General features: G+C 43.9%; 1 protein-coding gene across 1 annotated transcript in view; it reads right to left on the bottom strand.

Annotated features, from left to right (window-relative positions):
- LOC115126773 (1-phosphatidylinositol 4,5-bisphosphate phosphodiesterase eta-1-like) overlaps positions 1-8700 on the bottom strand; it is a 76123-nt gene extending 67423 nt beyond the window's left edge. Inside the window, 1 exon segment of the mRNA XM_065000568.1 lies at positions 8560-8700. Within this exon segment, the coding sequence (XP_064856640.1) occupies positions 8560-8695 (136 nt within the window). The 5' untranslated portion in view covers positions 8696-8700.
- Positions 8701-24000: the final 15300 nt, after the last annotated feature.

Raw genomic sequence — 24000 nt, 5'->3', positions numbered from 1 at the left:
ACAGACAACAAATTCCAATTGGCTATACTAAAACTCTTTAACATCATACTTAGCTCTGGCATCTTCCCCAATATTTGGAACCAAGGGCTGATCACCCCAATCCACAAAAGTGGAGACAAATTTGACCCCAATAACTGGAATATGTGTCAACAGTAACCTTGGGAAAATCCTCTGCATTATTATTAACAGCAGACTCGTACATTTCCTCAATGAAAACAATGTACTGAGCAAATGTCAAATTGGCTTTTTACCAAATTACCGTACAACAGACCATGTATTCACCCTGCACACCCTAATTGACAACCAAACAAACCAAAACAAAGGCAAAGTCTTCTCATGCTTTGTTGATTTCAAAAAAGCCTTCGACACAATTTGGCATGAGGGTCTGCTATACAAACTGATGGAAAGTGGTGTTGGGGGTAAAACATACGACATTATAAAATCCATGTACACAAACAACAAGTGTGCGGTTAAAATGGGCAAAAAACACACACATTTCTTCCCACAGGGTCGTGGGGTTAGACAGGGATGCAGTTTAAGCCCCACCCTCTTCAACATATATATCAACGAATTGGCGCGGGCACTAGAAAAGTCTGCAGCACCCGGCCTCCCCCTGCTAGAATCCGAAGTTAAATGTCTGCTGTTTGCTGATGATCTGGTGCTTCTGTCACCAACCAAGGAGGGCCTACAGCAGCACCTAGATCTTATGCACAGATTCTGTCAGACCTGGGCCCTGACAGTAAATCTCAGTAAGACCAAAATAATGGTGTTCCAAAAAAGGTCCAGTCACCAGGACCACAAATACAAATTCCATCTAGACACTGTTGCCCTAGAGCACACAAAAAACGATACATACCTTGGCCTAAACATCAGCGCCACAGGTAACTTCCACAAAGCTGTGAACGATCTGAGAGACAAGGCAAGGGCATTCTATGCCATCAAAAGAAACATAAATTTCAACATACCAATTAGGATTTGGCAAAAAATACTTGAATCAGTCATAGAGCCCATTGCCCTTTATGGTTGTGAGGTCTGGGGTCCGCTCACCAACCAAGACTTCACAAAATGGGACAAACACCAAATTGAGACTCTGCACGCAGAATTCTGCAAAAATATCCTCCGTGTACAACGTAGAACACCAAATAATGCATGCAGAGCAGAATTAGGCTGATACCCACTAATTATCAAAATCCAGAAAGAGCCGTTAAATTCTACAACCACCTAAAAGGAAGCGATTCACAAACCTTCCATAACAAAGCCATCACCTACAGAGAGATGAACCTGGAGAAGAGTCCCCTAAGCAAACTTCAGGAAGGCTTTGACTATGTGCAGACTCAGTGAGCATAGCCTTGCTATTGAGAAAGGCCGCCGTAGCCAGACCTGGCTCTCAAGATCTTTCTCAGATTATTACCAATCCTACAATGTATGACTCCAAACACCCAAAAAAGGCTACTCTCCTTGATGTTATCCTCACAAATTATCCTGATAGGTATCAGTCTGGTGTTTTCTGTAATGACCTTAGTGATCACTGTTCTACAGCCCGTGTTCGTAATGGTTGCTCAGTGAGAAAACCTGTCCTACTTTGTCATAGATGCTTGCTAAAAAACTTTAATGAGCAAGCCTTCCTTCATGACCTGGCCTCTGTAAATTGGTATAGAATCAGCTTGATCCACTCTGTCGAAGAAGCTTGGACTTCTTTTTCGATATCTTCAATGATATTGTTAACAAACACGCCCCCATAAAGATAATGAGAATTAAAAACAGGTTCAGCCCCTGGTTCGACCCTGATCTTGCAGAGTTACTCCATCTCAAGAATTGCATTTGGCGAAAGGCTCGGCACACGCATACTCAGGCTGACTGTCTTCCGTTCGGGCAAATGAGAAATTAGTACATTCAGGCTCTCCGGAAGGCCAAATTAAGTTACTTTAAGGAGCAGTTCTCTCTCTGTGGGTCTAATGCCAAGAAGTTCTGGAAAACGGTTAAAGACCTGAAGAATAAACCCTCCTCCTCATAGCTGCCCATGTCCCTTAATGTTGATGATGTGGTTGTTACTGACAAGAAGCACATGTCTGAGCTCTTTAACCTCTTCAACCTATGTCATTATTGGATAAAAAAACGTGCCCGTTTTAAGCGCAATATTTTGTCACGAAAAGATGCTCGACTATGCATATAATTGGCAGCTTTGGAAAGAAAACACTCTGATGTTTTCAAAACTGCAAAGATATTATCTGTGAGTGCCACGGAACTCATGCTACAGGCAAAACCAAGAGGAAACTCAAACAGGAAATGAGCAGAATTTTTGAAGCTCTGTTTTTCTATCGTCTCCTTATATGGCTGTGAATGTGCCGTGAACGAGCTTATGCTCTCTGCCGTTCGTCCAAGATGTCTGCAGCATTGTGACGTATTTGTAGGCATATCATTGGAAGATTGACCATAAGAGACTACATTTACCAGGGGTCCGCCCGGTGTCCTGTGTCGAAATTATTGCGTAATCTCTAGGTCCATGTGCGTTCCATTTCTTCAGAAGAGAAAGTCAACTGCCACGATGGATTTATCGTCAATAGATATGTGAAAAACACCTTGAGGATTGATTCTAAACATCGGTTTGCCATGTTTCTGTCGATATTATGGAGTTAATTTGGAAAAAAGTTAGCGTTTTAATGACTTAATTTTCGTTTTTTTTTCTTACCCAAACGTGATGGAGAAAACGGAGCGATTTGTCAACACAAATAATTTTTTTGTAAAAACTGAACATTTGCAATCTAACTGAGAGTCTCCTCATTGAAAACATCTGAAGTTCTTCAAAGTTCTTCAAAGGTAAAAGATTTTATTTGAATGTTTTTCTGGTTTTTGTGAAAATGTTGCTTGCTGAATGTCAGGCATAATACTATGCTAGGCTATCAATAGTGTTACACAAATGCTTGTTTTGCAATGGTTGAGAAGCATATTTTTGAAAGTGTTGTTAACAAAAGGCTAAGCTTGAGAGCAAATAGATTTATTTCATTTCATTTGAGATTTTCATGAATGTTAACGTTGCGTTATGCTAATGAGCTTGCGGATAGATTTACACAATCCTGGATACAGGTTTCTTTCGTAGCTAAACGTGACGCAGAAAACGGAGCGATTTGTCCTAAACAAATAATCTTTTTGTAAAAACTGAACATTTGCTATCTAACTGAGAGTCTCATTGAAAACATCTGAAGTTCTTCAAAGGTAAATGATTTTATTTGAATGTTTTTCTGGTTTTTGTGAAAATGTTGCTTGCTGAATGTCAGGCATAATACTATGCTAGGCTATCAATAGTGTTACACAAATGCTTGTTTTGCAATGGTTGAGAAGCATATTTTAGAAAATCTGAGATGACAGTGTTGTTAACAAAAGGCTAAGCTTGAGAGCAAATAGATTTATTTCATTTCATTTGCGATTTTCATGAATAGTTAACGTTGCGTTATGCTAATGAGCTTGCGGATAGATTTACACAGTCCTGGATACAGGTTTCTTTCGTAGCTAAACGTGACGCAGAAAACGGAGCGATTTGTCCTAAACAAATAATATTTTTGTAAAAACTGAACATTTGCTATCTAACTGAGAATCTCCTCATTGAAAACATCTGTTCTTCAAAGGTAAATGATTTTATTTGAATGTTTTTCTGGTTTTTGTGAAAATGTTGCCTGCTGAATGCTAACGCTAAATGCTACGCTAGCTATCAATAGTGTTACACAAATGCTTGTTTTGCAATGGTTGAGAAGCATATTTTGAAAATCTGAGATGACAGTGTTGTTAACAAAAATCTAAGCTTGAGAGCTAGCATATTGATTTCATTTCATTTGCGATTTTCATGAATAGTTAACGTTGCGTTATGGTAATGAGCTTGAGGCTGTATTCACGATCCCGGATCCGGGATGGCTCGTCGCAACAGGTTAATCACCACTTCATTAAGTCAAGATTCCTATTTAACTCAGCCATGCCTTCTTGCCTGTCCAACATTTCCTCATCTCCCACCCCTTCTAATGCGACTATGCACTACAAAGTTTCTCCCTGCAGGCGGTCACTGAGTCTGAGGTGCTAAAGGAGCTCCTTAAATTTGACCCCCAAAAAACATCTGGGTCAGATGGTTTAGACCCTTTCTTCTGTAAGGTTGCTGCCCCTATAATCGCCAAGCCTATCTCTGACCTTTTTAACCTGTCTCTCCTCCCTGGGAGGTTCCCATTGCTTGGAAGGCAGCCACAGTTCATATTTTATTTAAAGTGGGAGATCAAGCTGATCCTAACTGTTATAGGCCTATTTCTATTTTGCTCTGTTTAACAAAAGTGTTGGAAAAACGTGTACATAATCAAATGACTGGCTTTCTTAATGTCTATAGTATTCTCTCGAGTTTGCAATATGGTTTCCGCCCAGGTTATGGATGTGTCACTGCAACCTTAAAGGTCCTCAATGATAACACCATTGTCCTTAATGCTAAGCAATATTGTGCTGCTATTTTTATTGACTTGGCTAAAGCTTTTGATATGGTAGACCATTCCATTCTGATGGGCCGGCTAAGGAGTATCGGTGTCTCTGAGGGGGCTTTGACCTGGTTTGCTAACTACCTCTCTCAAAGAGTGCAGTGCATAAAGTCAGAACATCTGCTGTCTCAGCCACTGCCTGTCACCAAGGGAGTACCCCAAGGCTCGATCCTAGGCCCCACGCTCTTCTCAATTTACATCAACAACATAGCTCAAGCAGTAGGAATCTCTCTCATCCATTTATATGCAGAAGATAGTTATACTCAACTGGCCCCTACCCGGATTTTGTGTTAAACGCTCTACAACAAAGCTTTCTTAGTGTCCAACAAGCTTTCTCTGCCCTTACCCTTGTTCTGAACACCTCCACAACAAAGGTAATGTGGTTTGGTAAGAAGAATGCCCATTTTCCCTCAGGTGTGATTACTACCTCTTGAGGGTTTAGAGCTGGAGGTAGTCACCTCATGCAAGTACTTGGGAGTATGGCTAGACGGTGCACTGTCCTTCTCTCAGCAAATATCAAAGCTGCAGGGTAAAGTTACATCTATATAGACTTGGTTTAACCCTGGTTCAGATGACCATCCTACCCAGGCTAGATTATGGAGATGTAATTTATACATCGTCAGGTAAGGGTGCTCTCGAGTGGCTAGATGTTCTTTACCATTTGGCCATCAGATTTGACACCAATGCTCCTTACAGGACACATCACTGTCCTCTATACTCCTCTGTAAACTGGTCATCTCTGTACATCCGTCGCAAGACCTACTGGTTGATGCTTATTTATAAAACCCTCTTAGGCCTCACTCCCCCCTATCTGAGATATCTACTGCAGCCCTCATCCTCCACATACAACACCCGTTCTGCCAGTCACATTCTGTTAAAGGTCCCCAAAGCACACACAACCCTCGGTCGCTCGTCTCTTACTGACAGTTGTGGCTACTTTGCGTGATGTATTGTTGTCTCTACCTTCTTGCCATTTGTGCTGTTGTCTGTGCCCGACAATGTTTGTACCCTGTTTTGTGCTGCTACCATGTTGTGTTGCTACCATGTCGTTGTCATGTTTTGTTGCTGCCATGTTGCTACTGTGTTTTCATGTGTTGCTGCCTTGCTATGTTGTCTTCTTAGGTCTCTCTTTAAATAGTGTTGTGTTGTCTCTCTTGCTGTGTTGTGTGTTTTGTCCTATATTTAAAAATATATATATTTTATCCCAGCCCCCATCCCCGCAGGAGGCCTTTTGCCAAATAAGAATTTGTTCTTAACTGACTTGCCACATTAAATGTTAAATAAAATGAACAAAAAAGAGAAGACAGGCTAAGTCACGGCCGTAGAAAGAAGTGGACCAAAGTGCAGCGTGGTGAGCGTACATTTTCCATTTATTTTAGTCAATGTCGCCAACAAAACAACAAACAACCGTGAAGCTTACAGGGCAAAGAGCCACGAACAAAGATAACTACCCACCCTGAAAGGAGGGGAAAAAGGGCTACCTAAGTATGATTCCCAATCAGATACAACGATAGACAGCTGTCCCTGATTGAGAACCATACCTGGCCAAAACATAGAAATAAAGAAACATAGAAAACAAAACATAGAATGCCCACCCCACATCACACCCTGACCTAACCAAATAGAGAAATAAAACGGCTCTGTAAGGTCAGGGCGTGACAGGCTATGATCACACCCTGACCTAACCAAATAGAGACATAAAACGTCTCTGTAAGGTCAGGGCGTGACAGGCTATGATCACACCCTAACCTAACCAAATAGACATAAAACGTCTCTGTAAGGTCAGGGCGTGACAGGCTATGATCACACCCTAACCTAACCAAATAGACATAAAACGTCTCTCTAAGGTCAGGGCGTGACAGGCTATGATCACACCCTAACCTAACCAAATAGAGACATAAAACGTCTCTGTAAGGTCAGGGCGTGACAGGCTATGATCACACCCTAACCTAACCAAATAGACATAAAACGTCTCTCTAAGGTCAGGGCGTGACAGGCTATGATCACACCCTGACCTAACCAAATAGACATAAAACGTCTCTGTAAGGTCAGGGCGTGACAGGCTATGATCACACCCTAACCTAACCAAATAGAGAAATAAAACGTCTCTGTAAGGTCAGGGCGTGACAGGCTATGATCACACCCTGACCTAACCAAATAGACATAAAACGTCTCTGTAAGGTCAGGGCGTGACAGGCTATGATCACACCCTGACCTAACCAAATAGAGAAATAAAACGTCTCTGTAAGGTCAGGGCGTGACAGGCTATGATCACACCCTGACCTAACCAAATAGACATAAAACGTCTCTGTAAGGTCAGGGCGTGACAGGCTATGATCACACCCTAACCTAACCAAATAGAGACATAAAACGTCTCTGTAAGGTCAGGGCGTGACAGGCTATGATCACACCCTGACCTAACCAAATAGAGACATAAAACGTCTCTGTAAGGTCAGGGCGTGACAGGCTATGATCACACCCTAACCTAACCAAATAGACATAAAACGTCTCTCTAAGGTCAGGGCGTGACAGGCTATGATCACACCCTGACCTAACCAAATAGACATAAATGTCTCTGTAAGGTCATGGCGTAAACTATGACCATATTATTTACCATTGTGAATACAAACTATATTAATGTTTATTCATTTTCCCTTTGTACTTTAACTATTTGCACATAATATGACATTTGAAACGGCTTCATTATATTGGAACTTTTGTGAGTGCAATGTTTACTGTAAAAAAAAAACATGTTTATTTCACTCTCGTTTATTATCTATTTCACTTGCTTTGACAATGTAAACATATGTTTCACATGACAATAAAGACCTTAATTGTTATTGAACTTGAATTGAGAGAGAGAGAGAGAGAGAGAGAGAGAGAGAGAGAGAGAGAGAGAGAGCGAGAGAGAGATGCTGAGAGAGATGCTGAGAAAGAGAGGCTGAGAGAGAGAGAGAGATGCTGAGAGAGAGAGGCTGAGAGAGAGAGGCTGAGAGAGAGAGAGATGCTGAGAGAGAGAGATGCTGAGAGAGAGAGAGAGAGAGAGAGAGAGAGAGAGAGGGAGAGAGAGATGCTGAGAGAGAGAGAGAGAGAGAGAGAGAGAGAGAGATGCTGAGAGAGAGAGGCTGAGAGAGAGAGAAAGGCTGAGAGAGAGAGAGAGAGACAGAGTGAGAGAGAGACAGAGAGAGGCTGAGAGAGAGAGAGAGAGAGAGAGAGAAAGAGAGAGAGAGAGAGAGGCTGAGAGAGAGAGAGAGAGAGAGAGAGATGCTGAGAGAGAGAGAGAGAGAGAGAGAGAGAGAGAGAGAGAGAGAGATGCTGTCAAATACATTATTTGACATTCCTACAAGGTTAAAAGATTGGATAAAGTTACATAAAGCATTGTTTGTTTTGCTTCGATGTTGCCAAAAGGAAGCGACTCTGTTAAGGGTAGAACTAGGGGTGTTAAGGGTAGAACTAGGGGTGTTAAGGGTAGAACTAGGGGTGTTATGGGTAGAACTAAGGGTGTTAAGGGTAGAACTAGGGGTGTTAAGGGTAGAACTAGGGGTGTTAAGGGTAGAACTAGGGGTGTTAAGGGTAGAACTATGGGTGTTAAGGGTAGAACTAGGGGTGTTAAGGGTAGAACTAGGGGTGTTAAGGGTAGAACTAGGGGTGTTAAGGGTAGAACTATGGGTGTTAAGGGTAGAACTAGGGGTGTTAAGGGTAGAACTAGGGGTGTTAAGGGTAGAACTAGGGGTGTTAAGGGTAGAACTAGGGGTGTTAAGGGTAGAACTAGGGGTGTTATGGGTAGAACTAGGGGTGTTAAGGGTAGAACTAGGGGTGTTAAGGGTAGAACTAGGGGTGTTAAGGGTAGAACTAGGGGTGTTAAGGGTAGAACTAGGGGTGTTAAGGGTAGAACTATGGGTGTTAAGGGTAGAACTAGGGGTGTTAAGGGTAGAACTAGGGGTGTTAAGGGTAGAACTAGGGGTGTTAAGGGTAGAACTAGGGGTGTTAAGGGTAGAACTAGGGGTTAAGGTGATAAATTGCGTGGGTGATGAGATAAAGTGTGTGTACTCACTCTTGGCCCTCTCGCTCTTGCGTGAGGGTCTCCATCGGATGCATGAGCGATGTTCGTCCAGGTAGAACAGTCTCACCAGCCCCTTGGAACCAGCCTTCAACTTCACCATCTGGGTCCCCGACTGCATCACACACATACATCGCTCCACTACAGAGAGACAGGGAGACACAGAGGTCAATACTGTACTGTCACAACAACAACAAAAACACGAAAGAGCCAATAATAATGCTAGAAAATACTGATTAACAAGCTGATTTGGGCCAGAAACAGGATGGGAACAGAGATAGGAGTGACAAAACACAATCAGGTCAGAGACATAGAGGGAGAGAGAGAGAAAAGAGAGAGAAAAAGAGAGAGAGAAATAAAGAGAGCGAGAGAGAGAGAGAGAGAGGGAGAGAGACAGAGACAGAGAGAGAGAAAGAGAGCGAAAGAGAGAGAGAAAGAGAGCGAAAGAGAGAAAGAGAGAGAAAGGGAGAGAGAGAGAGAGACAGAGAGACAGAGAGAGAGAGGGGGGGGGGGGGGGTAGTACCTAAAAGGAAGTGATTCCCAAACCTTCCATAACAAAGCCATCACCTACAGAGAAATGAACATGGAGAAGAGTCCCCTAATTAAGCTGGCCCTGGGGCTCTGTTCCCAAACACAAACAGACCCCACAGAGCCCCAGGATAGCAACACAATTAGACCCAACCAAATAGTGAGAAAACAACATATTTTACTTCACACATTGGAAAGAAGTAACAAAAAACAGAGCAAACTAGAATGCCATGTGGCCCTAAACAGAGAGTAAACATTGGCAGAATACTTGACCACTGTAACTGACTCAATGTTAAGGACTATCTACAGACTCAGTGAGCATAGCCTTGCTATTGAGAAAGGCTGCCATAGGCAGACCTGGCACTCAAGAAAAGACTAAATGAGGTGGAAACTGAGCTGCACTTTCTAACCTCCTGCCCAATGTATGACCATATTAGAGACACATATTTCCTTCAGATTACACAGATTCACAAAGAATTCGAAAAACAAATCAAATTTTAATAAACTCCCATATCTACTGGGTGAAATTCCACAGTGTGCCATCACAGCAGCAAGATTTGTGACCTGTTGCCACGAGAAAAGGTCAATCAGTGAAGAACAAACACCATTGTAAGTACAACCTATATTTATGTTTACTTATTTTCCCTTTTGTACTTTAACTATTTGCACATCGTCACAACATTGTATATAGACATAATATGACATTTCAAATGTCTCTATTCCTTTGGAACTTCTGTGAGTGTCATGTTTACAGTTCATTTGTTATTGTTACATTTCACTTACTTTGATAATGTTAACATATGTTTCCCATGCCAATGAAGCCATTTGAATTGAAATTGAATTGAAATAGAGATGCAACATCTTCTGATGCAACATCACTGTCTTCTTCAGTAATGCACACAAATTGTTGGTGAGCAGTTTCAGCCCAAACACACACAAACACAAACAGAGTTACACTCAGTCTTAACTCAGCCTGAACTCATATGAATAGAGGCCATAAGATTCAGCTCCATGTCAACTAGGAGTATCTACACTAAGAACCATGTCAACTAGGAGTATCTAAACTAAGAACCATGTCAACTAGGAGTATCTAACCTAAGAACCATGTCAACTAGGAGTATCTAAACTAAGGACCATGTCAACTAGGAGTATCTACACTAAGAACCATGTCAACTAGGAGTATCTAAACTAAGAACCATGTCAACTAGGAGTATCTAAACTAAGAACCATGTCAACTAGGAGTATCTAAACTAAGAACCATGTCAACTAGGAGTATCTACACTAAGAACCATGTCAACTAGGAGTATCTAAACTAAGGACCATGTCAACTAGGAGTATCTAACCTAAGAACCATGTCAAGTAGGAGTATCTAACCTAAGGACCATGTCAACTAGGAGTATCTACACTAAGAACCATGTCAACTAGGAGTATCTAAACTAAGAACCATGTCAACTAGGAGTATCTAACCTAAGAACCATGTCAACTAGGAGTATCTAACCTAAGAACCATGTCAACTAGGAGTATCTAACCTAAGAACCATGTCAACTAGGAGTATCTAAACTAAGGACCATGTCAACTAGGAGTATCTAAACTAAGAACCATGTCAAGTAGGAGTATCTAACCTAAGGACCATGTCAACTAGGAGTATCTAACCTAAGAACCATGTCAACTAGGAGTATCTAACCTAAGAACCTTGTCAAGTAGGAGTATCTAACCTAAGGACCATGTCAACTAGGAGTATCTACAACTAAGGACCATGTCAACTAGGAGTATCTAACCTAAGAACCATGTCAAGTAGGAGTATCTACACTAAGAACCATGTCAACTAGGAGTATCTAAACTAAGAACCATGTCAACTAGGAGTATCTAACCTAAGGACCATGTCAACTAGGAGTATCTACACTAAGAACCATGTCAACTAGGAGTATCTACACTAAGAACCATGTCAACTAGGAGTATCTAACCTAAGAACCATGTCAACTAGGAGTATCTAAACTAAGGACCATGTCAACTAGGAGTATCTACACTAAGAACCATGTCAACTAGGAGTATCTACACTAAGAACCATGTCAACTAGGAGTATCTAACCTAAGAACCATGTCAACTAGGAGTATCTACAACTAAGAACCATGTCAACTAGGAGTATCTACACTAAGGACCATGTCAACTTGGAGTATCTACACTAAGAACCATGTCAACTAGGAGTATCTAACCTAAGAACCATGTCAACTAGGAGTATCTAACCTAAGAACCATGTCAACTAGGAGTATCTAACCTAAGAACCATGTCAACTAGGAGTATCTAAACTAAGAACCATGTCAACTAGGAGTATCTAAACTAAGGACCATGTCAACTAGGAGTATCTAACCTAAGAACCATGTCAACTAGGAGTATCTACAACTAAGAACCATGTCAACTAGGAGTATCTAACCTAAGGACCATGTCAACTAGGAGTACCTAACCTAAGAACCATGTCAACTAGGAGTATCTAAACTAAGGACCATGTCAACTAGGAGTATCTACACTAAGAACCATGTCAACTAGGAGTATCTAACCTAAGAACCATGTCAACTAGGAGTATCTAACCTAAGAACCATGTCAACTAGGAGTATCTAACCTAAGGACCATGTCAACTAGGAGTATCTAACCTAAGAACCATGTCAACTAGGAGTATCTAAACTAAGGACCATGTCAACTAGGAGTATCTACAACTAAGGACCATGTCAACTAGGAGTATCTAACCTAAGAACCATGTCAAGTAGGAGTATCTAACCTAAGGACCATGTCAACTAGGAGTATCTAACCTAAGAACCATGTCAACTAGGAGTATCTAACCTAAGAACCTTGTCAAGTAGGAGTATCTAACCTAAGGACCATGTCAACTAGGAGTATCTACAACTAAGGACCATGTCAACTAGGAGTATCTAACCTAAGAACCATGTCAAGTAGGAGTATCTACACTAAGAACCATGTCAACTAGGAGTATCTAAACTAAGAACCATGTCAACTAGGAGTATCTAACCTAAGGACCATGTCAACTAGGAGTATCTACACTAAGAACCATGTCAACTAGGAGTATCTACACTAAGAACCATGTCAACTAGGAGTATCTAACCTAAGAACCATGTCAACTAGGAGTATCTACACTAAGGACCATGTCAACTAGGAGTATCTAACCTAAGAACCATGTCAACTAGGAGTATCTAAACTAAGGACCATGTCAACTAGGAGTATCTACAACTAAGAACCATGTCAACTAGGAGTATCTAAACTAAGGACCATGTCAACTAGGAGTATCTACAACTAAGGACCGTGTCAACTAGGAGTATCTAACCTAAGAACCATGTCAAGTAGGAGTATCTAACCTAAGGACCATGTCAACTAGGAGTATCTACACTAAGAACCATGTCAACTAGGAGTATCTAAACTAAGGACCATGTCAACTAGGAGTATCTACAACTAAGGACCATGTCAACTAGGAGTATCTAACCTAAGAACCATGTCAAGTAGGAGTATCTAACCTAAGAACCATGTCAACTAGGAGTATCTAACCTAAGAACCATGTCAACTAGGAGTATCTAAAGTAAGAACCATGTCAACTAGGAGTATCTAACCTAAGAACCATGTCAACTAGGAGTATCTAAACTAAGAACCATGTCAACTAGGAGTATCTACACTAAGAACCATGTCAAGTAGGAGTATCTAACCTAAGGACCATGTCAACTAGGAGTATCTAAACTAAGGACCATGTCAACTAGGAGTATCTACACTAAGAATCATGTCAACTAGGAGTATCTAAACTAAGAACCATGTCAACTAGGAGTATCTACACTAAGGACCATGTCAACTAGGAGTATCTAAACTAAGAACCATGTCAACTAGGAGTATCTAACCTAAGGACCATGTCAACTAGGAGTATCTAAACTAAGGACCATGTCAACTAGGAGTATCTACACTAAGAACCATGTCAACTAGGAGTATCTAACCTAAGAACCATGTCAACTAGGAGTATCTAAACTAAGGACCATGTCAACTAGGAGTATCTACAACTAAGAACCATGTCAACTAGGAGTATCTACACTAAGGACCATGTCAACTAGGAGTATCTACACTAAGAACCATGTCAACTAGGAGTATCTAAACTAAGAACCATGTCAACTAGGAGTATCTAAACTAAGGACCATGTCAACTAGGAGTATCTACAACTAAGGACCATGTCAACTAGGAGTATCTAACCTAAGAACCATGTCAAGTAGGAGTATCTAACCTAAGGACCATGTCAACTAGGAGTATCTACACTAAGAACCATGTCAACTAGGAGTATCTAAACTAAGGACCATGTCAACTAGGAGTATCTACAACTAAGGACCATGTCAACTAGGAGTATCTAACCTAAGAACCATGTCAAGTAGGAGTATCTAACCTAAGGACCATGTCAACTAGGAGTATCTAACCTAAGAACCATGTCAACTAGGAGTATCTAACCTAAGAACCTTGTCAAGTAGGAGTATCTAAACTAAGGACCATGTCAACTAGGAGTATCTACAACTAAGAACCATGTCAACTAGGAGTATCTAAACTAAGGACCATGTCAACTAGGAGTATCTACAACTAAGAACCATGTCAACTAGGAGTATCTAAACGAAGAACCATGTCAACTAGGAGTATCTACACTAAGAACCATGTCAACTAGGAGTATCTAAACTAAGAACCATGTCAACTAGGAGTATCTAAACTAAGGACCATGTCAACTAGGAGTATCTACAACTAAGAACCATGTCAACTAGGAGTATCTAAACTAAGAACCATGTCAACTAGGAGTATCTACACTAAGGACCTATGTTGTGCTCTGAGAGCATTCTTATACACAAGGTAAAAAACGCTCAGATAGAGAAACACACTCACACACACACACACACAGTCTTGTACAGCTTTTCACACCCTGATCTGGTTCACCTGTCCTTGTGATTGTCTCCACCCCCTCCAGGTGTCGCTTATTATCCCTGGTGTATATATCCCTGTGTTTCCTGTCTCTCTGTGCCAGTTTGTCTTGTCAACCAGCTTTTTCCTTGCTCCTATCTTTTCCAGTCTCTCTTTGTTTCTAGTCCTCCTAGTTTCGACCCCTGCCTGTCCTGACCATGAACCCGCCTGCCTGACCACTCCGCCTGTTCTGACTACCAGCCTGCCTATCCCCTTGTACTGTTTTGGACTTGGATCTTGTTTCTGCCCCCTCGAGACTGCCTATCGTCTGGTACTGTTTGGACTCTGTTTGGACCTGGTTTATGAACTCTCGCCTGTCCTCGACCTACCTTTGCCTGCTCGCTTTGTTATAATAAATATTGGAGCTCAACCATCTGCCTCCTGTGTCTGCATTTGGGTCTCGCCTTGTGCCCTTATACAGTTAACCTTGTGGTGACACACAATTCAGTCCCATTCAAAATCCTATTTTCCCTAACCCTAAACCTAGCTCCTAACCCTAGCTCCTCCCCCTAACCCTAGCTCCTCACCCTAACCCTAGCTCCTAAACCTAACCCTAGCTCCTAACCCTAGCTCCTAAACCTAACCCTAGCTCCTAACCCTAAACCTAACCCTAGCTCCTCCCCCTAACCCTAGCTCCTCACCCTAACCCTAGCTCCTAACCCTAGCTCCTAACCCTAACCCTAGCTCCTCCCCCTAACCCTAGCTCCTCACCCTAACCCTAGCTCCTAACCCTAGCTCCTAAACCTAACCCTAGCTCCTAACCCTAGCTCCTAAACCTAACCCTAAACCTAACCCTAGCTCCTCCCCCTAACCCTAGCTCCTCACCCTAACCCTAGCTCCTAACCCTAGCTCCTAACCCTAACCCTAGCTCCTAAACCTAACCCTAGCTCCTAACCCTAACCCTAGCTCCTAACCCTAGCTCCTAACCCTAGTTCCTAACCCTAGCTCCTAACCCTAGCTCCTAACCCTAACCCTAGCTCCTAACCCTAGCTCCTAACCCTAACCCTAGTTCCTAACCCTAGCTCCTAACCCTAGCTCCTAATGTAATTCTAACCCTAGCACTAATTCTAACCTTAACCCTAAACCCCCTAGAAATACTATTTGACCTTGTGGGGATTAACAAAATGTCCCCAGCTGGTAGAGTGTTTGTTTGTTTACTATTCTGGGGACTTCTGGTCCCCACAAGAATAGTTAAACACGTCCACAAACACACACAAACATTTTTATTTACGGTTAACTAGTCCAACGCTCTAACCAGCTGCCTCACGAGGAGCCCGCCTAATACGCAAATGCAGTAAGACGCCAAGGTAAGTTGCTAGCTAGCATTAAACTTAATCAATCATAATCACTAGTTATAACTACACATGGTTGATGATATTACTAGTTTATCTAGCGTGTCCTGCATTGCATATAACCGATGCGGTGCGCATTCGTGAAAAAGGACTGTCGTTGCTCCAACGTGTACCTAACCATAAACACCAATGCCTTTCTTAAAATCAATACACAGAAGTATATATTTTTAAACCTGCATATTTAGCTAAAAGAAATCCAGGTTAGCAGGCAATATTAACCAGGTGAAATTGTGTCACTTCTCTTGCGTTCATTGCACGTAGAGTCAGGGTATATGCAACAGTTTGGGCCGCCTGGCTCATTGCGAACTAATTTACCAGAATGTTACGTAATTATGACATAACATTGAAGGTTGTGCAATGTAACAGGAATACATAGACTGATGGATGCCACCCGTTAGATTAAATACGGAACGGTTCCGTATTTCACTGAAATAATAAATGTCTTGTTTTCGAGATGATAGTTTCCAGATTCGACTGGGGTAAAGTCATGTTCTCTGATGAATCCCCTTTCCGATTGTTTGGGGCATCTGGAAAAAAGCTTGTCCGGAGAAGACAAGGTGAGCTCTACCATCAGTCCTGTGTCATGCCAACAGTAAAGCATCCTGAGACCAATCATGTGTGGGGTTGCTTCTCAGCCAAGGGAGTGGGCTCACTCACAATTTTGCCTCCGAACACAGCCATGAATAAAGAATGGTACCAACACATCCTCCGAGAGCAACTTCTCCCAACCATCCAGGAACAGTTTGGTGATGAACAATGCCTTTTCCAGCATGATGGAGCACCTTGCCATAAGGCAAAAGTGATAACTAAGTGGCTCGAGGAACAAATATTTTGGGTCCATGGCCAGGAAACTCCCCAGACCTTAATCCCATTGAGAACTTGAGGTCAATCCTCAAGAGGCGGGTGGACAAACAAAAACAGACAAATTCTAGCAAACTCCAAGCATTGATTATGCAAGAATGGGCTGCCATCAGTCAGGATGTGGCCTAGAAGGTAATTGACAGTATGCCAGAGCAGAATGCAGAGGTCTTGAAAAAGAAGGGTCAACACTGCAAATATTGACTCTTTGCATCAACTTCATGTAATTGTCAATAAAAGCCTTTGACACTTATGAAATGCTTGTAATTATACTTCAGTATTCCATAGTAACATCTGACAAAAATATCTAAAGACACTGAAGCAGCAAACTTTGTGGAAATTAATATTTGTGTCATTCTCAAAACATTTGGCCACGACTGTATATACAGCGGCTTGTGAAATATTCACCCCCTTGGCATTTTTCCTATTTTGTTGCCTTACAAACTGGAATTAAAATGGATTTGGGGTTTGTAACATTTGATTTACACAATATGCCTGCCACTTTGAAGATGCAAAATAGTTTTTATTGTGAAACAAACAAGAAATAAGACAAAAAGCAGAAAACTTGAGTGTGCTTATTTCTTTCTGGCCACTCTTCCATAAAGCCCAGCTCTGTGGAGTGTACGGTTTAGTGGTCCTATGGACAGATACTCCAGCTCTGTGGAGTGTACGGTTTAGTGGTCCTATGGACAGATACTCCAGCTCTGTGGAGTGTACGGTTTAGTGGTCCTATGGACAGATACTCCAGCTCTGTGGAGTGTACGGTTTAGTGGTCCTATGGACAGATACTCCAATCTCCGCTGTGGAGCTTTGCAGCTCCTTCAGGTTTATCTTTGGTCTCTTTGTTGTCTCTTTGATTAATGACCTGCTTGCCTGGTCTGTGAGTTTTGGTGGGCGGTTCTCTCTTTGCAGGTTTGTTGTGGTGCCATATTCTTTCCATTTTTTAATAATGGATTTAATGGTGCTCCGTGGGATGTTCAAAGTTTCTGAATATTTTTCATAACCCAGCCCTGATCTGTACTTCTCCACAACTTTGTCCCTGACCTGTTTGGAGAGCTTCTTGGTCTTCATGATGCCGCTTGCTTGGTGGTGCCCCTTGCTTGGTGGTGTTGCAGACTCTGGGGCCTTTCAGAACAGGTGTATATATACTGAGAATATGTGACAGATCATGTGACACTTAGATTGCACACAGGTGGACTTTATTTAACTAATTATGTGACTTCTGAAGGTAATTGGTTGCACCAGATCTTATTTAGGAGCTTCATAGCTAAGGGGGTGAATACTTTTGCAAGGCACTGTACAGTTGAAATTGGAAGTTTACATACACCTTAGCCAAATTCATTTAAACTCAGTTTTTCAAAACTCCTGACATTTAATCCCAGTAAAGATTTAGGTCAGTTAGGATCACCACTTTATTTTAAGAATGTCAAATGTCAGAATAATTGTCACGATCGTCGTCAAGGAAATGACCGGACCAAGGTGCAGCGTTGTAAGCGTACATTCTTTTATTTTAAATGTCGCCAACAGAACAATAAACAACCAAACGAACGTGAAGCTCTGTAAGGCTATACATGTCACTAACAAATACAACAACCCACAAATGAGAAAAGGAACAAAGGCTGCCTAAGTATGATTCCCAATCAGAGACAACGATAGAGAATAAAAGGATCTCTACGGTCAGGGTGTGACAGTACCCTGACACTATAGGGGAGGGTCCGGGTGGGCATAGGGGATAGGGGAGGGTCTGGGTGGGCATCTATCTTGGTGGCGGCTCCGGTGCGGGACGCAGACCCCGCTCCACCTCTGGATCCCCTCACTTTGGTGGCGCCTCTGGTGCGGGGACCCCGGTCGCCGACCCCGGACTGGGGACCCTCTCTGCAGGCCCCGGCCTGGGGACCCTCGCTGCAGGTCCCGGACAGGGGACCCTCGCTGCAGGCCCGTGGAGCAGGCACAGGACTCACCAGGCTGGGGAGACATACTGGAGTCCTGGTCCAAGGAGCAGGCACAGGTCAAACCGGGCTGTAGGGAAGCACTGGAGATCTGGTGCTTAAAGCTGGTACCAGTCGTCCTGGCTGAATGCCCACTTTGGCCCAGGACGTGCGGAGCGCAGGCACAGGACGCACTAGGCTGTGATAGCGCACCGGAGACACCATGCGCAGAGCCGGTGCAGGATACCCTGGGCCGAAGAGGCGCACCGGAGACCAGGAGCACTGTGCTGGCACAATCCGTCCTGGCTGGATGCCCACTCTAGCACGACACATGCGGAGAACTGGCTCAGAGCGCACCGGGCTGTGAACGCGCACTGGATTGGCTTCCCGGCTTCCCGATCTTCCTTGCCAGCCGTGACCCTGTGTAACGCTGGTCCCATTTTCTCTCTGCTTCCGCCTTCCCCTGCTTCCACAGCAGGCTCTCATGTCCTGACATCACCTTCACCCAGGTCCATGATGTCCTCCACTCCCGCTGCTTGGTCCACTTGTGGTGGGTTGTTCTGTCACAATCGTCGTCAAGGAAATGACCGGACCAAGGAAATTATGTCAATTAGCCTATCAGAAGCTTCTAAAGCCGTGACATCATTTTCTGTAACTTTCCAAGCTGTATAAATGCACAGTCAACTTAGTGTATGTAAACTGCTGACCCACTGGAATTGTGATACAGTGAATTATAAGTGAAATAATCTGTCTGTAAACAATTGTTGGACAAATTAATTGTGTCATGCACAAAGTAGATGTCCTAACCGAATTGCAAAAACTATATGAAATGTTTGGAGTGGTTGAAAAACCAGTTTTATTGACTCCAGTGTTTGTAAACTTCCGACTTCAACTGCACTGTTAAGATGTTCTACTGCCAAGTTTACATCTTCACTATTACAGTGGAACGTTTAGTCCAGGAAGTTGTCTAATAGGGTTTGAATTTGTTGTTTCCTAATTGTTTTTTGGTAGGTTTCTACACTCCTTTCCTTCCATCTATAGCATTTCTTAATGTTATTCAGTTCCTTTGTCGTTGATGCCTCATGATTGAGTATTGCTCTGTTCAAGTAGACTGTGATTTTGCTGTGATCTGATAGGGATGTCAGTAGACTGACTGTGAACACTCTGAGAGATTCTGGGTTGAGGTCAGTGATAATGTAGTCTATAGTACTACTGCCAAGAGATGAGCTAAAGGTGTCCCTAACATAGGAGTCCCCTCGAAGTCTACCACTGACTATGTACATACCCAGCATGAGCTGGAGCTGCAGGAGTTGTGACCCGTTTTTGTTGGTTATATTGTCAGAGTTGTGCCTATGGGGGCATACGGGGGGGAATGCTGTCACCTCCAGGCAGGTGTTTGTGAAGACTGACAGTGAATACTGACAACTCCACTTGAGTGAACAAAACATTGTGCGTGTGTATACGTGTGTGTTTGTGTACGTTTGTGTGTGTGTGTGTGCTTGTGTGTGTGTATACACACGTGTGTGTGTGTGTGTGTGTGTGTGTGTGTGTGTATAAACACGTGTGTGTGTGTGTGTGTGTGTGTGTGTGTGTGTGTGTGTGTGTGTGTGTGTATACACACGTGTGTGTGTGTGTGTGTTTGTGTATACACACGTGTGTGTGTGTGTGTATACACACGTGTGTGTGTGTGTGTGTTTGTGTATACACACGTGTGTGTGTGTGTGTGTGTGTATACACACGTGTGTGTGTGTGTGTGTGTGTGTGTGTGTGTGTGTGTGTGTGTGTGTATACACACGTGTGTGTGTGTGTGTGTTTGTGTATACACACGTGTGTGTGTGTGTGTGCGTGCGTGCGTGCGTGCGTGCGTGTGTGTGTGTGTGTAGGCCATCCATCTCTGTGGGGGTAGAGCAGAGAGTTCTGATCAAAGCTGTGTGTATCACTGAGGCCCATCAAACACGGTATAACTGGGTTAATGACAAAGGAGGATCTGTGATGGCCCAATGATCGTCGCCCTCAGAACTGACCGAACACTACAGGACAGGACAGAACCGGTAAGGACAGGACAGGATAGGACTGGACAAGACAGGTGAGGACTGGACAGGGCAGGATAGGACTGGACAAGACAGGTGAGGACAGGACAGGACAGGGCAGGACAGAACAGGTAAGGAGAGGACTGGACTGAACAGGGCAGGACAGAACAGGTAAGGACAGGACTGGACTGAACAGGGCAGGACAGAACAGGTAAGGACAGGATAGGACTGGACAGGACAGGACTGGACAGGACACACATAATACAGAGTTCACACCTTGTCCAAATACAACATTTTCATCATTCACCATCATCATCATCATCATCACCAAGTTGAACACAGGTCCTGGCCCAAAGACACATCTGTCCTCCGTTGGTTCCCATCATCATCATCATCATCATCACCAAGTTGAACACAGGTCCTGGCCCAAAGACACATCTGTCCTCCGTTGGTTCCCATCATCATCATCATCATCATCATCACCAAGTTGAACACAGGTCCTGGCCCAAAGACACATCTGTCCTCCGTTGGTTCCCATCATCATCATCATCACCAAGTTGAACACAGGTCCTGGCCCAAAGACACATCTGTCCACCGTTGGTTCCCACCATCATCATCATCATCATCACCAAGTTGAACACAGGCCCTGGCCCAAAGACACATCTGTCCTCCGTTGGTTCCCATCATCATCATCATCACCAAGTTGAACACAGGTCCTGGCCCAAAGACACATCTGTCCTCCGTTGGTTCCCACCATCATCATCATCATCATCACCAAGTTGAACACAGGTCCTGGCCCAAAGACACATCTGTCCTCCGTTGGTTCCCATCATCATCATCATCATCAAGTTGAACACAGGTCCTGGCCCAAAGACACATCTGTCCTCCGTTGGTTCCCATCATCATCATCATCATCATCACCAAGTTGAACACAGGTCCTGGCCCAAAGACACATCTGTCCTCCGTTGGTTCCCACCATCATCATCATCATCATCACCAAGTTGAACACAGGTCCTGGCCCAAAGACACATCTGTCCTCCGTTGGTTCCCATCATCATCATCATCATCATCACCAAGTTGAACACAGGTCCTGGCCCAAAGACACATCTGTCCTCCGTTGGTTCCCATCATCATCATCATCATCATCACCAAGTTGAACACAGGTCCTGGCCCAAAGACACATCTGTCCTCCGTTGGTTCCCATCATCATCATCATCACCAAGTTGAACACAGGTCCTGGCCCAAAGACACATCTGTCCTCCGTTGGTTCCCACCATCATCATCATCATCATCATCACCAAGTTGAACACAGGTCCTGGCCCAAAGACACATCTGTCCTCCGTTGGTTCCCATCATCATCATCATCATCATCATCACCAAGTTGAACACAGGTCCTGGCCCAAAGACACATCTGTCCTCCGTTGGTTCCCATCATCATCATCATCATCATCACCAAGTTGAACACAGGTCCTGGCCCAAAGACACATCTGTCCTCCGTTGGTTCCCACCATCATCATCATCATCATCACCAAGTTGAACACAGGTCCTGGCCCAAAGACACATCTGTCCTCCGTTGGTTCCCACCATCATCATCATCATCATCACCAAGTTGAACACAGGTCCTGGCCCAAAGACACATCTGTCCTCTGTTGGTTCCCATCATCATCATCATCATCATCATCATCACCAAGTTGAACACAGGTCCTGGCCCAAAGACACATCTGTCCTCCGTTGGTTCCCACCATCATCATCATCACCAAGTTGAACACAGGTCCTGGCCCAAAGACACATCTGTCCTCCGTTGGTTCCCACCATCATCATCATCATCATCACCAAGTTGAACACAGGTCCTGGCCCAAAGACACATCTGTCCTCCGTTGGTTCCCACCATCATCATCATCATCATCACCAAGTTGAACACAGGTCCTGGCCCAAAGACACATCTGTCCTCCGTTGGTTCCCACCATCATCATCATCATCATCACCAAGTTGAACACAGGTCCTGGCCCAAAGACACATCTGTCCTCCGTTGGTTCCCATCATCATCATCATCATCATCACCAAGTTGAACACAGGTCCTGGCCCAAAGACACATCTGTCCTCCGTTGGTTCCCATCATCATCATCATCACCAAGTTGAACACAGGTCCTGGCCCAAAGACACATCTGTCCTCCGTTGGTTCCCATCATCATCATCATCATCATCATCACCAAGTTGAACACAGGTCCTGGCCCAAAGACACATCTGTCCTCCGTTGGTTCCCACCATCATCATCATCATCATCACCAAGTTGAACACAGGTCCTGGCCCAAAGACACATCTGTCCTCCGTTGGTTCCCATCATCATCATCATCATCATCATCATCACCAAGTTGAACACAGGTCCTGGCCCAAAGACACATCTGTCCTCCGTTGGTTCCCATCATCATCATCATCATCATCACCAAGTTGAACACAGGTCCTGGCCCAAAGACACATCTGTCCTCCGTTGGTTCCCACCATCATCATCATCATCATCACCAAGTTGAACACAGGTCCTGGCCCAAAGACACATCTGTCCTCCGTTGGTTCCCATCATCATCATCATCATCATCATCATCATCATCACCAAGTTGAACACAGGTCCTGGCCCAAAGACACATCTGTCCTCCGTTGGTTCCCACCATCATCATCATCACCAAGTTGAACACAGGTCCTGGCCCAAAGACACATCTGTCCTCCGTTGGTTCCCACCATCATCATCATCATCATCACCAAGTTGAACACAGGTCCTGGCCCAAAGACACATCTGTCCTCCGTTGGTTCCCATCATCATCATCATCATCACCAAGTTGAACACAGGTCCTGGCCCAAAGACACATCTGTCCTCCGTTGGTTCCCACCATCATCATCATCATCATCACCAAGTTGAACACAGGTCCTGGCCCAAAGACACATCTGTCCTCCGTTGGTTCCCACCATCATCATCATCACCAAGTTGAACACAGGTCCTGGCCCAAAGACACATCTGTCCTCCGTTGGTTCCCATCATCATCATCATCATCATCATCACCAAGTTGAACACAGGTCCTGGCCCAAAGACACATCTGTCCTCCGTTGGTTCCCATCATCATCATCATCATCATCACCAAGTTGAACACAGGTCCTGGCCCAAAGACACATCTGTCCTCCGTTGGTTCCCACCATCATCATCATCATCATCACCAAGTTGAACACAGGTCCTGGCCCAAAGACACATCTGTCCTCCGTTGGTTCCCACCATCATCATCATCATCATCACCAAGTTGAACACAGGTCCTGGCCCAAAGACACATCTGTCCTCTGTTGGTTCCCATCATCATCATCATCATCATCACCAAGTTGAACACAGGTCCTGGCCCAAAGACACATCTGTCCTCCGTTGGTTCCCACCATCATCATCATCACCAAGTTGAACACAGGTCCTGGCCCAAAGACACATCTGTCCTCCGTTGGTTCCCACCATCATCATCATCATCATCACCAAGTTGAACACAGGTCCTGGCCCAAAGACACATCTGTCCTCCGTTGGTTCCCACCATCATCATCATCATCATCACCAAGTTGAACACAGGTCCTGGCCCAAAGACACATCTGTCCTCCGTTGGTTCCCACCATCATCATCATCATCATCACCAAGTTGAACACAGGTCCTGGCCCAAAGACACATCTGTCCTCCGTTGGTTCCCATCATCATCATCATCATCATCACCAAGTTGAACACAGGTCCTGGCCCAAAGA

The sequence above is a fragment of the Oncorhynchus nerka genome, linkage group LG14 (genome assembly GCF_034236695.1).
Source record: "Oncorhynchus nerka isolate Pitt River linkage group LG14, Oner_Uvic_2.0, whole genome shotgun sequence".
In the NCBI taxonomy this organism is placed as follows: domain Eukaryota; kingdom Metazoa; phylum Chordata; class Actinopteri; order Salmoniformes; family Salmonidae; genus Oncorhynchus; species Oncorhynchus nerka.
The sequence above is the reverse complement of the archived record's forward strand: the minus strand, read 5'-3'. Positions and strand labels throughout refer to the sequence as shown.